At 49.8% G+C, this 15,849-nt stretch overlaps 1 protein-coding gene across 1 annotated transcript; it reads left to right on the top strand.

Moving 5' to 3' along the window:
• Positions 1 to 304: 304 nt before the first annotated feature.
• CILP (cartilage intermediate layer protein) lies at positions 305 to 15,624 on the top strand. The gene is made up of 9 exons (XM_025390769.1): positions 305 to 379; positions 1,950 to 2,117; positions 4,024 to 4,116; positions 4,737 to 5,006; positions 6,284 to 6,463; positions 7,160 to 7,474; positions 8,269 to 8,377; positions 9,303 to 9,460; positions 12,528 to 15,624. Exons 2-9 carry the CDS (start codon positions 2,057 to 2,059, stop codon positions 14,894 to 14,896), a joined length of 3,555 nt encoding a protein of 1,184 aa, XP_025246554.1. The 5' UTR covers positions 305 to 379; positions 1,950 to 2,056; the 3' UTR covers positions 14,897 to 15,624.
• The last annotated feature ends 225 nt before the right edge of the window (positions 15,625 to 15,849 follow it).

Raw genomic sequence — 15,849 nt, 5'->3', positions numbered from 1 at the left:
CTCCTGGGCCATGAAATGCTGCCCAGATGTAGAATTCCCCGTGGCCCCTTCCCAGGGCTGTTTCTAGTGCCCAGCCCACCTCCTGACCCCTCTCTCTCTGCTCTGGACTGTGAAGCCTCAGGCCGCTGCCCACCTGGCCCATCACCAGGTCCTGCGGCATCTCCTCCTTAGGATCTGGACACAAAATCCTGGCCTCTGTGAGCTGCAAGGGGACATGGGGAGGGGAGAGGGAGGCTCATGCTCAGATCTGGTTTCGCTGCTGCTTCCCCTGGCTGGCTGCCACAGGCTGAGCCACCAGCTGTGCTATATAAGGCCGGCGCTGGACTGCTGGGGAGGCGAAGGCTTGGACCCCCAGCTGAGGAGTCCTGCTCAAGACACGGTGAGCTCCACTCCTATTCCCCTCACCCCATCCCTGCACCCCACTGCTGGACTCAACTGCTCCTGCCCTCCCCTGACTACCCCATTCCCTTCTCCCCCACCTTCCCCCACTTTTTGCTGTCTAATCCTTCATCTCCCACAGAGAAGACTCCCTTTCTGCTTTGGGAATCTGCTTTCCCCCATTGGCCCAAAGTCCTCTCCCTCCCCGACCTGAGGACAGGAACCCCCAAATGGTCCCACTTAGGGTTTCTTTACCTCTGGGTGCCCTGCTTTATTCCCTGCGGTCAGTCAGTCTGCTTTGTCCAAGTGTTCTGAGGTGCGTGGGATGGCGAGCCTAACCAACAGGGCATATGCTGAGGAAACGGCGGGGATACTGAGAAACTTCCGTGGGCTGCCAGATGGGAAATGGTTTTTCCACAAGGTGTCTCAGGCCACCTCAGCCTCCAGACATCCTTGGAGCAGGCTCAGGCTCAGGCTGAATGCGGTGCAGGTCAGCAGACTGCTCAACTCCCTGCTTGGAGCCCAGAGTGAGATACGCAATGTGGAGGCCTTTGGGACGTCCTGGTGACTCTGCTCCCTCATCCGAGAAACAGGTAGCGGTGGGGCTAGTGGTTTTAGAGCTAGAAGGTCTGCAGCATGGGACTGGTTTGTTCTTCCCCTGGAATATCCAAGTGTTTTCAGATACATATTTTTTTAGAGAGGAGGTCTCTTCCCTTTCCTACCACACCCTGGACTTAGGAGGTTCAAGGGAACCACTTTTGAATCCCCAGAAACGAGTCAGATTCTGGGTTGGCCGGAGCTCTAGGGAGACATAAAAATGTTCTGCTCAGCTGCGGCCTGGGCCACGCACGCCCCATGGTTCCTTGCCCTAGTCCCAGGCCTGCTTTCCTCTTCTGACCCTTGCAGTTCCTCACCCACGCTCAGCAGTTACTGGGGAGCCCTGGCCTCTCACAGTGCATCCCCTCTGCTTTCCCTCAGCTGGCTCCTGGCTGTGTAACTCCCAGCCAGGCCCCAAACAAAAAGGCCAGAAATGTGTTCCAGCTGCAGCCCGTGCACATCTGGGAATGTGTTCATGGAGGTGGTATGTCCGAGGCATCTGCACCCTCCAGTCAGCCTGCCTTATGAGAGGCCACTGTAGTCGGAGCCAAGTCTTCAGGCCTTAATATGTACCTGTCTGTGTGAGAGTGTGAACTCCATCAAAGGATGGCAAAACAAATGCCCCTCAAGCCTGGGTCTTAGAAGTGACTGATGAGTCACCAAGAGGCTGCTGGGGGTGAGCCCTGGACTCTACTCATTGGCAAGGAACCCCCTCGCCCCTGTGCATCCTTGTGCCCCATCTCCATGTGGGGCCCTGGAGCCTACCCCCAGGGATGGAACCTAGTCTGCCTCATTTGAACTCAGATTCTGAGCCTCTGTACCTCCCAAGCTACCTGGTTTCACGACTCGGGCAAATGTCACTCTCATATCATTCTGTCCACCTTTCCCTCCTTGACAGGTCAAGAAGTATTTCTGCTTGAACCATAAGCGGTGATTCAGAAATATGGAACCTGACAAGCTTTGTTTCTTTACAGGTCACTGGATCTGAGAAACTTCCCAGGGGACCGCATTCCAGAGTCAGCGACTCTGTGAAGCACCCTCACCTACCTCTTGCCACGTTCCCACGGGGCTTGGGGGAAAGATGGTGGGGACCAAGGCCTGGGTGTTCTCCTTCCTGGTCCTGGAAGTCACATCTGTGTTGGGTATAGGCTAAGTATCTGCTGGCTCCCAAATCTTCCACTTGCCACAGTGAAGTCGTGTCTGGTCTGGAACTGAACTATGCATCTGCCTTAAGACACAGCAAGGCCTTAAGACCTGAGGCCACTTTATGGATTTATTCATAATTTATACCGTTTGTTTTTCTCCAAAACTTGAGATTGTTCCCATTGTTCAAACTCACAAAACAGAACTTTTATATGAGGAGAGGGATGAGCAGTCATTCAGAGGGAGGGAAAAAAGATAAGAGGGTTATTTTTAGCCCCAGAGTACTAAATTGAGCTCCAAGCTTCCTGGCAGCCAAAGTAACAGGGAATCACAGGGGATCAGCGAGTTCTCAGAAGTAGGTTTGGGGTTTGGTCTGTTTTAGTTTTATGAAAATTCTTTTGGCCCAAAGCTCACTTTCATTTAGACCCTGCAGCCAAATTTCACAGACACACCAGAACCCCTTCCGATCTCCTTACCCTCTAACTGCATCCTCTGGTGATACTGAGCTCTGGAAGGAACTGGTAGACTTCCCAAGGCATCTAAGCATCAGAGCTACTAGCCCTCCCCTGCACACTCTCTTCCACCTCCTCGCCTTTCTCTCCTGATTTCTAAGCACATACTCAGGTAAAGCAAAAAAAAAAAAGAAAAAAAAAATTGCTGAAAACCCTGTTTCAAAGCTATATGCCTTGCAGGATTTGTGGCCACAAATGTAGGAACAAAGGCTGTCTCAGCCTGGAACCAACCCCTGTGTGTGCCTGAGTCCTACCTTGCTCTTTCCACCCTGACAGCTGCTGCTTGTAAAGATGATTAACATTCAACCATCTGAGGGGAAATCAGATTAGGTTGATTAAAAGAGCTCCTGTCACCCCAATTAAGCAGCATAGAGAATTCTGATTTGGCTCCTGGAGTAAGTGTTAATTGCCTATCAAAGCTTCTGCAGTCCTCTGCTCTGCATTCTCCTTCCCATTCTGGAGACTCCAACCCAGCCTCAGGTAGGGTACAGCTGGAACTGCTTGTGGCCCTAGGACCCTGTACGCATCCTCAGGCAGTCCCTGCCAGCCTCGTGTGGAAAATTGAAGGCCACTGCCCCAATTAGGCCTTAGGAGTCTTTTATGGGAGAGTGGACTCCCAAGGGAAAGTAAATGGCCATCTATTGTGCCAGGTGTTGAGCTAAAAGGAGTTACTAACACTTATTCAGCATGCATTATGTGCTAGGTGTTCTAGGTGGATTTTATCAATGAGCTTATTTAATCCCCACAATCCTCTAAGGCAGGAACTATTATTATCCTTATTTTATGATGAGAGAGCATGGGGTCAGGTGGGTTAAGTAACTTGCCCAAGGTCACACAGTTAGAAAGTGGCAGAGCCTCAGAAGCCCACGCTGTCAATCTGTATATACTTCAGAGGCTTTTACGTTCTATCTCATGGAATCCTCATGCCAACTGAATCACCCTGCAAGGTGGGAATTAATATCTCCATTTTACAGATGAGGAAAACAAAGCTCCATTTTGCCAAGAAGGTTAGGTGCAGACACCAAAGCAGGAGTCCCAGGCCACTGGCTGCTCAGGAGCATCTGATAATCCATTTCTAGAACAAGAGTGAAAAGGGAGCTACCATTCATTGAGTGTGCACTACATGCCAGGTCTCTTTACATTCATTATCACCTGAATAATGCACCAGGACCCTAGGACACAGAGTTATTAGTGCATTCCTATGTTATGGGGAAACAGGCTCAGAGGAGGAAAGCTTTTCCGAGATTGCACAGCAGTAAGTAGCAGAGTGGGGTTTGAACCCATGCCTGGTGCTCGTGTTCCATCCGCCACCTCACACTGTTTCCCTGCATCTTGAGGACTGCTGTAACTTCCAGTCCTGGCCTCTCACTTAGCTTCTCCTCCTGGCCCTCAGGGAGACAGACGATGCTCACCCAGTCGGTAAGAAGAGTCCAGCCTGGGAAGAGGAACCCCAGCATCTTTTCCAAGCCTGCCGACATCCTGGAGAGTGAGTTGTGGCTGAAGCAGGAAGGGGCTGGAGGGGCAGTCTTTACCGAGCTTCCTAAGTGGATCTCTGAAGCCAGGGCATGATGTCAGGGTTCCATGGAAACCTACTTTTACAAGTATTTGGCCTCCATCTCTGTCCAGCAGAGGAACTTAGTATATAAGACAGCTCAGAATCAGGAATCTGCCTGATACATTTCAGGAATGCTGTAGAGCTTGCTGGGGTCAGAGCACAGGCTGGTGGGAAGGGAGTGGGGAGATGAGTATGGAGAGATGGCTGGGGACAGCTCACTAGCACCCTGAATGCTTAGCTAGAGGATCTTAAAGCTGGAGGTGATGTGGCCCGAGCCACATGGAGAAAGCTCACCCTGACTGCAGGATCAAGGGATGGGTGTGAATGGCATTGAGGAGGAGCCTTGATGTAGAAAGTGACTGACATGGTTTGGCCAGGCTGATGAGAGCGTGAATGGAGGCCTCAGCAGTGACAGATGTAGAGGGGATTGGAGAGATACTGGAGAGACAAATGTGATAGGGCCTGAGGCCAGCTGGGGGTGGGTGACAGGGAAAGGAGAACTGGAGCGCACCAGGATCATGGCTCCTCCTCAATTTGGCTATGTCTCTCAGGCCCTGGTGAGTGGACAACATGGTTCAACATCGACTACCCAGGTGGGAAAGGCGACTATGAGCGGCTGGACGCCATTCGCTTCTACTATGGGGACCGTGTATGTGCCCGTCCTCTGTGGCTAGAGGCTCGGACCACTGATTGGACACCTGCGGGCAACACTGGCCAAGTGGTCCATGGTAGTCCCCGTGAGGGTTTCTGGTGCCTCAACAGGGAACAGCGGCCTGGTCAGAACTGCTCTAATTACACCGTACGCTTCCTCTGCCCACCAGGTAAGCCAGAACGCCCCACCCCCACCCTACTTCCCACTAGCCTCTACTCAGGGAGAGGAAGAACTTGCCTCTGGCCACCAGAACTCTCAACATCACACACATGCGTATGCTTGGATTCTCCAATAATAAACAAGTATTGTCATTAGTGCCAGAACCTTCCCAATAGAGTTTTGTGTTTATGGGTACTCTCTACTCAACCTATATTATTGTGTTTGAGTGGCACCACGGTGAAGACCACAGGCTCTGAAGTGGGGCTGCTTGGGTTTGAATTCTGAGCCTGCCATATGACGTGTCCCCTAGACAAATTTTCTGAAATTCTCTTAGCTTCAGGTTTCTCATATGTGACACCTGGGTAATATTAAGTCTTCATAGGGGTTTTTAATGGGGATTAAATGATATGAACACAGAGGCTTAACCCAGGTAAATGCTCACTGAGTGTTAGTTTCTATTCTTGTTCTTGTGTGCCAGATACTGTGCTAGTTATCCACATTATTCAACCTTTACAACTGACCTTTGAGGGATCTCCATCTTGACAAGTGACACGAGGTTCAGAGAAGCTAGGTAACTTCTCACGATTCCATAGCTGATAAGGCAGAGCTGGAGTTTGAACCATGTCTGTGTTTGCAGAGCCTATGCATTTATATCCCCTCCCACCATGGATAATACAGATGTTAGGGGGAGCAGGTCTACTCCCTTCTTGGATGGGGATCCTCCCCCTTAGGGTTCCACAAGATCCCCCAGGCCCAGGAGTCAGTGGTGGTCATCTGGGGTGGGAAATCAGGCTGATCTGAGCAAGGTGTGAAGACCCCATTCTTGTACACAGGCCTCAGGCCAGAGGTGAGGAAGGTGGGCAGAAAGGGGCTTCTTGTCCAAGTCATTGCACGTTCCAGGCCCCGACTTCCCAGGGGTCCCTGACTTCCCAGGGAGTCTTTCCATAGGAGCATGCGGCTGTTTCCACACTGGTGAAGAAGAAAGATAGTGCTATCCCTGCACATCTCAGGAGAGCATATCAAAGTCCCAGTGCTTGGCCAACAAGCACCTCTCACGGCGACCCCTAGCCCATATGGTGCCTCTGTGAAAATTAGAGACCTCACTTCCTCAAGACTTTTGACTTCCATCTGTTGGAAAAATCATTGCAGTAAATATAAATATCAGTGACATCTACAACATAAATGGAAACCTTGTTTTTACCAGAGAAGAAACAGCCTCAGGGTCAGATTTCCTGACAGAGTCCCCTCAAGAGGGAAGTCAGACCGTCTGCTGATCTCACTTTGCAGGGTCCCTGCGCCGAGACACAGAGCGCATCTGGAGCCTGTGGTCTCCCTGGAGCAAGTGCTCAGCTGCCTGTGGTCAGACTGGGGTCCAGACTCGCACACGCACCTGCTTGGCAGAGACGGTGTCGCTGTGCAGCGAGGCCACTGAAGAGGGTCAGCACTGCATGGGCCAGGACTGTACAGGTACCACCCTCCCTCCTGGCACTAGGCAGGGTGTGGTGGGTGAGGCTGAAGAATGAGAAAGGAGTTAGAGGGTCAGTTTGAGACTGATGGATTTTTCATTTACTTACTCACTGCATATTAATTGAGCATCTATTATGTGCCCTAATGAGAGATATATAGGATAATATAGGAACACAGGGCAGGGTCAATTATCATAGCCTGGGGGAATCCAGGAGAGCTTCCTAGAGGAGGTGTTTTGGGCTAAGTTTTTGTTGTTGTTTTGAGACAGAGCCTTGCTCCATTGCCCAGGCTGGAGTACAATGGCACAATCTTGGCTTACTCCAGCCTCCACCTCCCGGGTTTAAGTGATTCTCCTATCTCAGCCTCCCTAGTAGCTGGGATTACAGGTGCGTGTCACCATGCCCAGCTAATTTTTGTATTTTTTGTAGAGATGGGGTTTCACCATGTTGGCCAAGCTGGTCTTAAACACCTGACCTCAGGTGATCCACCCACCTTGGCCTCCCAAAGTCCTGGGATTACAGGTGTGAACCACCACGCCCAGCCTTGGGATAAGTTTTAAAGATTAGTAGGAGTTAGTCATGCAGGCTGATAAGGGAGGGTAGCAAAGGCCAAGGAGGAGAGGAAGTGATCTGTGATGTGGCTGAAGGAATGCCAGAATCCATAGAATCCCTACTGATGTGGCCCCTTGTCCCACAGCCTGTGACCTGACCTGCCCAATGGGCCAGGTGAATGCTGACTGTGATGCCTGCATGTGCCAGGACTTCATGCTTCATGGGGCTGTCTCCCTTCCTGGAGGTGCCCCAGCCTCAGGGGCCACTGTCTACCTGCTGACCAAGACACCTAAGCTGCTGACCCAGACAGACAGTGATGGGAGATTCCGAATCCCTGGCTTGTGCCCTGATGGCAAAAGCATCCTGAAGATCACAAAGGTCAAGTTTGTCCCCATTGTACTCACAATGCCCAAGACAAGCCTGAAGGCAGCCACCATCAATGCAGAGTTTGTGAGGGCAGGTAACTAAATTCTCTGGGGTAGGGCTGGTGAGAAGGTCCAGATTTTTAAATAAAGGGATTATAGTGATAAAAGCTGGCTTCCCAGCTAACTCGGAGTAAAACCCTGAATCCTTACCATGATCTGCATGACCCTATATTATCTGGCCCTCCATTTCTTCTCTGCTCTCCTCTCCTGTTACTTTCTCCACACCAAATTACTCTACTCCAACTGCAATGGGCTCCTATCTGTTCCTGAAACACACAGGCACGCTCCTGCCTCAGGGCCTTTGTGCTTGCTGCATGTATTCTGTTTAGAATGTTCTTCCTGTAGATATTGCCATGGCTTGCTCCCTCAAATGTATGAAGTCTTCCCTGGCCACCTTATCTAACAGTCAATACAATATAGTGTCAGGTTTGAAGGTCACAGAGAGAAAGGCTTGGGAAGTTCAGAAATGGTGCCGGATGGCCAGAAAATTCTGCCAGGGGCAGCAGAACATGAATGTTGCACTATTCAAAATGGTCAGTTCTGTCCCAATGGTAGTGCTTAGGAATCTTGGCTGACACAAGGTCCCCTCGTTTCTCCACTGACCCACCCAGATGCTGCTTGACAGGCCATGGGAGAGGTTCCAGGATGGGGTGTGTGGAAAGATAGACTCCACTGTGAACCAATTCCCTTAGGACCAATGGAGATCGGCTGGGGGTAGGGATAAAGCCATACAATTTTCACACCACCAAAGACCCTGAGGGAGCAAGGCTCAGTAGAACCTGTCACACACACACAAACCCAAAATGCTATTTCTCATCTTCTATCCCAGAGATTCCATACATGGTGATGAACCCTGAGACAAAAGCACGGAGAGCTGGGCAGAGCGTGTCCCTGTGCTGCAAGGCCAAAGGGAAGCCCAGTCCGGACAAGTATTTTTGGTGCGTATTCTGCTAGCTACCCTGCCCAATTCTCCTCTTGGAAACCAGAGCTTCTTGCATTGGGTCTGGACTTATTAATAAGAACAATAACCAACAGAATAAAGTTACAAGTAAGGCAGTGGTACAGAGCCCGGATGTTGGGACTTACAAATGGGAGCCATGGGGTTGGGAGCCAGACAACCAGCAAGCTCTCTCATTGTACCCTCAAAGCTAGGAGAACCCTTTGGCCGGGCACAGAGGCTCATGCCTGTAATCCCAGCACTTTGGGAAGCTGTGGCAGGTGGATTGCTTGAGCCCAGGAGCTCAAGACCAGCCTGGACAACATAGTAAAGCCCTGTCTCTATAAAAAATTTTAAAAATTAGCCAGGTGTGCAGGCTTGTGTTTCTAGTACCAGCTACTTGGGAGGATAAGGTAGGAGGATCACTTGAGTCCAGGAGGCAGAGGTTGCAGTGAGCTGTGATCATGCCACTGCTCTCCAGCCTGGAGACAGAGCAAGACTCCATGTTAAAAAAAAAAAAAAAAAAGCAAACAAGAGCAGAATCCCTTATGGCTGTGAGTCCTTTATCCTTCACAAACATTTTATAGTCACTCTCTTATTTGACCCATCCAACAATCCTGTGAAGTCAGCTGGAAGTCATTGCTGACATTATATAGACCAGAAGGCTGAAGCACAGATTGGTGAGATGGGGCGGGGGAGGTTGTCCAAGCATCCCCAGCCAGGTATGTGGTAGGGCTGGGGCTTAGAACCAAGCTCCTTGTTTCCCAGGCCAATTAGTACTCTTGGATGAGCCAAATCAAAGGTGATATTGACATTAGTGGGAACCCATTCACCATCTGTCTCCTTGGCTGCCTGCTCCTGGCACTTTTCCAGGAATGCCTGCCCTCCCACTGCCCATTCAGGGTCCACCTCTCCATCCCTTGCAGGTATCATAATGACACATTGCTGGATCCTTCCCACTACAAGCATGAGAGCAAGCTGGTGCTGAGGAACCTGCAGCAGGACCAGGCGGGGGAGTACTTTTGCAAGGCCCAGAGTGATGCTGGGGCTGTGAAGTCCAAGGTTGCCCAGCTGATTGTCATAGGTAAGCCTGTCTGGGTCCCCGGGGGCCCTGGGTCTGCAACAGGGCTGGCTGAGCACGCTGGTGCGCATAACTATGCAGTAAAAGCTAAGGCTTTTTCTTTTTTATTTTCTTTTTTTTTGAGATGGAGTCTCGCTCTGTCACCCAGGCTGAAGTGCAGTGGCACCATCTCAGCTCACTGCAACCTCTACCTCCTGGGTTCAAGTGATTCTCCTGCCTCAGCCTCCTGAATAGCTAGGATTACAGGCGTGTACCACCACACCTGGCTAATTTTTGTATTTTTAGTAGAGACGGTGTTTCGCCATGTTGGCCAGGCTGGTCTCAAACTCCTGACCTCCAGTGATCCACCTGTTTCGGCCTCCCGAAGTGCTGGGATTACATGCGTGAACCACCGTGCCTGGCCAAGCTCAGGCTTTTCTGTACTGTGCACAGTGCCAGGACCTCTAGGACACAACGATGGTACAGATCTGAATCCTACCACCATGCAGCAATCATTTGAGGGGGAGGGAAGACATGTAAATAAGAGACAAACAAGATAGAAAAATGCAGCTAAGTCTGGATGCAGTGGCTCACACCTGTAATCCCAGCACTTTGGGAGGCCAAAGTGGATGGATCACCTGAGGTTAGGAATTCGAGACCAGCCTGGACAACATGGTGAAACCCTGTGTCTACTAAAAACACAAAAATTAGCCAGGCGTGGTGGCGTGCACCTGTAATCCCAGCTACTCAGGAGGCTGAGGTAGTAGAATAGCTTGAACCCAGGAGGGAGAAGTTGCAGTGAGCCAACTTCATGCCACTGCACTCCAGCCTGGGAAACAGAGCAAGACTCTGTCTCCAAAAAAAGAAAAAAAGAAACATGCAGCTAAAATAGGAGATAAAGGGCTGTGGACTCTAATAGATGGTAGATACCTCCCAGGTGGGAGTGACCATGGATGGCTACTTGAGGGAGCAGCTTTCCAGCGGGGGCTTAAATAATGGTTCTCAGCTTTGGCTGCCCATTGGTATGACCTGATTGGGTTTTAAAAAATACTGATGCCTCAGTCTTACCTCCAGAGAGTCTGACTTAATTGGTCTGAGATATGGCCTGGGCATACATAGTTTAAAACCTCCCCATGTGATTCCAATTTTCAACCAAGGTTAGAACCCCTGGTCTTAAAGAATAGGCAGGGATTGTGTATGTGGAGGTGAGGATGTTACAGATTGAGGGGCCCGCATGGGTAAAGATATAGAAGTGGGAACTGAGGGGGCTTTATAAGAAAGGGTGATCTAGAGCTGGCTTCAAGAAGAGAACTGGATGGGGAGAGGTTAGAGGCCAAAGACCAATAAGGGGCCTGTCTTTGGAAAATGAGTAGGAAGGAAGATAGCTTAGTAATTGGTCTAAACAAAACAAAAGGCAGAGAAGGACAGAATGTATTGGAAGGATGCTGGACTACTTCAGACTCTTAAAAAGTTGAGCAACAGGCTGGGTGAGGTGGCTCATGCCTGTAATCCCAGCACTTTGGGAGGCCAAGGAGGGCAGATCACGAGGTCAGGAGATCGAGACCATCCTGGCTAACACGGTGAAACCCCGTCTCTACTAAATATACAAAAAATTAGCTGGACGAGGTGGCGGGCACCTGTGGTCCCAGCTACTTAGGAGGCTGACCCAGGAGAATGGCGTGAACCCGGGAGGCAGAGCTTGCAGTGAGCCGAGATCGTGCCACTGCACTCCAGCCTGGGCGACAGAGCAAGACTCCATCTCAAAAAAACAAAACAACAACAACAACAACAAATGTTGAGCAACAGACCTCAGGGCAGACAAGACACAGGGTACTCTGGATGTTGGCAGAGATGTGGAGCCCTCAGCAGTGGTCCCAACCCATCACACCAAGTTTCCCTGTTTGCTACAGTAATTCTTAATACTACTTTATTATTCTGAAGTTAAATTTATAGATAACTACATATAATTTCCAAATGTATATATGCATGGTCCTAACTATACAACAAAGGATAAATTTTTAAAATTTTAATACAAAATAGTGTGTATTCCCATATCTAAATGCTTTGGCACATTGACACGAGAAGACAAATCAAGAAGTTAGCCACTAGCACTTAAATCCAAGGTCACCATAAACACAACCGCTACAAATGCCGATGGGTACAGAGGTATCATTCTGGCATTCACAGTCCTTAGGTAATGGTGTTGTAGAAACTTAATTTTCCTGAGATGAGGAACAATCCTTGGTATTGTTCTGAGCTAAACAAAGTACAATCTTAGCTCAATTTATATGGTAGTTGCATTCTTGAAAAATTCAGTATATGGTTAAAGCCATGTAAAAGATACTAGACTCTGACTTTTTGTTTTAGACAGGGTCTTGCTCTGTCGCCCAGGCTGGAGGGTAGTGGTACTCTCACAGCTAACTGCAGCATTGACCTCCCAGGCTCAAGCAATCCTCCCACCTCAGCCTCCCGAGTAGCTGGGACTACAGGTGTGTGCCACCACGTCCAGCTAGTTTTTGTATTTTTTGTGGAGACAGGGTTTCATCATATTGCCCTGGCTGGTCTCGAACTCCTGGGCTCAAGCAATCCACCCACCTTGGCCTTCCAAAGTGTTGGGATAACAGCTGTGAACCACTGCATCCGTTCAAAGCTTTGATCACTTTAAACAGGTTTTCCACCTACATGAGTGTCTGGTGGAATATGTGAAAGTCATTCAGAACACAGAAAGATTCTTTATGCAGAACGGTACTATGCATTGCAGGACATAGAACCTCAATGGCCCCTACCCACAATATGCCAGTAACATCCCCAATTTTGATGATAACCCAAAACACCTTCACAAATTTTCAAGACCCCTCCATTGAGACAAACTGCCACTATAGTGGTCTCATCAACCAACTCTGTTTCCCCACATATAAAACGGGATCAGTAATAGCTGTTCCATCTCCCTCCAGAGAGTTCTGTGAGAATGAGAGTCATGGATACACAAGTCCTTTGAAAACCACAGAACACTGTAGAGAGGTGAGGTTGAGGTACTCTTTGTGTAGGATGTAAACTTACATCTTAATTTCCACACCATTTCCCTCCACAGCACCTGATGAGACTCCTTGCAACCCGGTTCCTGAGAGCTATCTTATCCGGCTGCCCCATGATTGCTTTCAGAATGCCACCAACTCCTTCTACTATGACGTGGGACGCTGCCCTGTCAAGACTTGTGCAGGGCAGCAGGATAATGGGATCAGGTGCCGTGATGCTGTGCAGAACTGCTGTGGCATCTCCAAAACAGAGGAGAGGGAGATCCAGTGCAGTGGCTACACGCTACCCACAAAGGTGGCCAAGGAGTGCAGCTGCCAGCGGTGTACAGAAACTCGGAGCATCGTGCGGGGCCGTGTCAGTGCTGCTGACAATGGGGAGCCCATGCGCTTTGGACATGTGTACATGGGGAACAGCCGTGTAAGCATGACTGGCTACAAGGGTACTTTCACCCTCCATGTCCCCCAGGACACCGAGAGGCTGGTGCTCACATTTGTGGACAGGCTGCAGAAGTTCGTCAACACCACCAAAGTGCTACCTTTCAACAAGAAGGGGAGTGCCGTGTTCCATGAAATCAAGATGCTTCGTCGAAAAGAGCCCATCACTTTGGAAGCCATGGAGACCAACATCATTCCTCTGGGGGAAATGGTTGGTGAAGACCCCGTGGCTGAACTGGAGATTCCATCCAAGAGTTTCTACAGGCAGAATGGGGAGCCCTACACAGGAAAAGTGAAGGCCAGTGTGACCTTCCTGGATCCCCGGAATATTTCCACAGCCACAGCTGCCCAGAGTGACCTGAACTTCATCAATGACGAAGGAGACACTTTCCCCCTTCGGACATATGGCATGTTCTCTGTGGACTTCAGAGATGAGGTCACCTCAGAGCCACTTAATGCTGGCAAAGTGAAGGTCCACCTGGACTCGACCCAGGTCAAGATGCCAGAGCACATATCCACAGTGAAACTCTGGTCACTCAATCCAGACACAGGGCTGTGGGAGGAGGAAAGTGATTTCAAATTTGAAAATCAAAGGAGGAACAAAAGGGAAGACAGAACCTTCCTGGTGGGCAACATGGAGATCCGTGAGAGAAGGCTCTTTAACCTGGATGTTCCTGAAAGCAGGCGGTGTTTTGTTAAGGTGAGGGCCTACCGGAGTGAGAGGTTCTTGCCTAGTGAGCAGATCCAGGGGGTTGTGATCTCCGTGATTAACCTGGAGCCTAGAACTGGCTTCTCGTCCAACCCTAGGGCCTGGGGCCGCTTTGACAGTGTCATCACAGGCCCCAATGGGGCCTGTGTGCCTGCCTTCTGTGATGACCAGTCCCCTGATGCCTATTCTGCCTATGTCTTGGCAAGCCTGGCTGGGGAGGAACTGCAAGCAGTGGAGTCTTTTCCTAAATTCAACCCAAATGCAATTGGCGTCCCTCAGCCCTATCTCAACAAGCTCAATTACCGTCGGACGGACCATGAGGATCCACAGGTTAAAAAGACAGCCTTCCAGATTAGCATGGCCAAGCCAAGGCCCAACTCAGCTGAGGAGAGCAACGGGCCCATCTATGCCTTTGAGAACCTCCGGGCATGTGAAGAGGCACCACCCAGTGCAGCCCACTTCCGGTTCTACCAGATTGAGGGGGATCGATATGACTACAATACAGTCCCCTTCAATGAAGATGATCCTATGAGCTGGACTGAAGACTATCTGGCATGGTGGCCAAAGCCGATGGAATTCAGGGCCTGCTATATCAAGGTGAAGATTGTGGGGCCACTGGAAGTCAATGTGCGATCCCGCAACATGGGGGGCACTCATCGGCGGACAGTGGGGAAGCTGTATGGAATCCGAGATGTGAGGAGCACTCGGGACAGGGACCAGCCCAATGTCTCAGCTGCCTGTCTGGAGTTCAAGTGCAGTGGGATGCTCTATGACCAGGACCGTGTGGACCGCACCCTGGTGAAGGTCATTCCCCAGGGCAGCTGCCGTCGAGCCAGTGTGAACCCCATGTTGCATGAGTACCTGGTCAACCACTTGCCACTTGCAGTCAACAACGACACCAGTGAGTACACCATGCTGGCACCCTTGGACCCACTAGGCCACAACTATGGCATCTACACTGTCACTGACCAGGACCCTCGAACAGCCAAGGAGATTGCGCTTGGCCGGTGCTTTGATGGCACATCCGATGGCTCCTCCAGAATCATGAAGAGCAATGTGGGAGTAGCCCTCACCTTCAACTGCGTAGAGAGGCAGGTAGGCCGCCAGAGTGCCTTCCAATACCTCCAAAGCACCCCAGCCCGGTCTCCTGCTGCAGGCACTGTCCAAGGAAGAGTGCCCTTAAGGAGGCAGCAGCGAGCGAGCAGGAGTGGCCAGCGCCAGCGGGGAGCAGTGGCCTCTCTGAGATTTCCTAGAGTTGCTCAACAGCCTCTGATCAACTAAGTTTTGTGGTACTTCACCCTCTTCTCCCCTCATTTCATGTGATAGCCATTGTGAGACTGATGCACAAACTGTCACTTGGTTAATTTAAGCACATCTGTTTTGGTGCAATTTGCTTGTTTCTTCATGCCTTTACTTACTTTGTCCCATGATACTGATTGGCATGTGGCCCCCAAAATGGCACAATAAAGCCCCTTTGTGAAACTGTTCTTTAAAAGAAACACAAGAAATTGGCCACTGGTAAAACTCTGCAGCTTCAACTGTTCTTCATTTAATGCCATTAATGCAAATATACTTCCTCTTCTTTTTGCATGGTTTTGCCCACCTCTGCAATAGTGATAATCTGATGCTGAAGATCAAATAACCAATAAAAAACATATTTCTTGGCCTTGCTCCACAAGATATAAGCAAGCCTTGATCATAGTTCATACATATAAATGGTGGTGAAATAAAGAAATAAAATGCAATATTTTTACTTGAAATGTAAATAACTTATTTATTTCTTTGCTAAATTTGGAATTCTAGTGCACATTCAAAGTTAAGCTATTAAATATAGGGTAATCATAGTTCCTCTACTAAGTCTGGAAAGAACATCTCCTGGTATCCACAATTACACCAGGTTGCTAATTGTATTTGTACATTTCCCTTTGCATTTGCTTTTGTTCTTGCTAGAAACCCAGTGTAGCCCAGGGCAGATGTCAATAAATGCATATTCTGTATTTTGATTCTGAGGCCACTGTCCTGTCTTTTAACTATTAAAGTGAGCCAGCTGCTCAGAGGGGTACAGCGGACTCTGGAAACCAGTCACAGGTTGTGTAGGTCCTGGCCCCCTAAGTTACAGGGCAGAGCAACATAGGCACACACTCCAGCAGTCAAGTTTGTTCTCATGGATCACATTTTCCGTTTGCAGAAAAGAGCAGATTCCTGGAGTTGTGAGCATGTTCTGGGCTCCTGAG

Source organism: Theropithecus gelada, chromosome 7a (genome assembly GCF_003255815.1).
Source record: "Theropithecus gelada isolate Dixy chromosome 7a, Tgel_1.0, whole genome shotgun sequence".
NCBI lineage: Eukaryota > Metazoa > Chordata > Mammalia > Primates > Cercopithecidae > Theropithecus > Theropithecus gelada.
The sequence above is the reverse complement of the archived record's forward strand: the minus strand, read 5'-3'. Positions and strand labels throughout refer to the sequence as shown.

What these genes read in the sequence shown, in the direction of transcription:
- CILP (XM_025390769.1), top strand. Translation starts at nt 2,057, where the DNA reads ATGGTGGGGACCAAGGCCTGGGTGTTCTCCTTCCTGGTCCTGGAAGTC. An exon ending in CATGGGCCAGGACTGTACAG is followed by an intron (nt 6,464 to 7,159) that starts GTACCACCCTCC and finishes CTTGTCCCACAG; the next exon opens with CCTGTGACCTGACCTGCCCA. An exon ending in TGCCCAGCTGATTGTCATAG is followed by an intron (nt 9,461 to 12,527) that starts GTAAGCCTGTCT and finishes TTCCCTCCACAG; the next exon opens with CACCTGATGAGACTCCTTGC.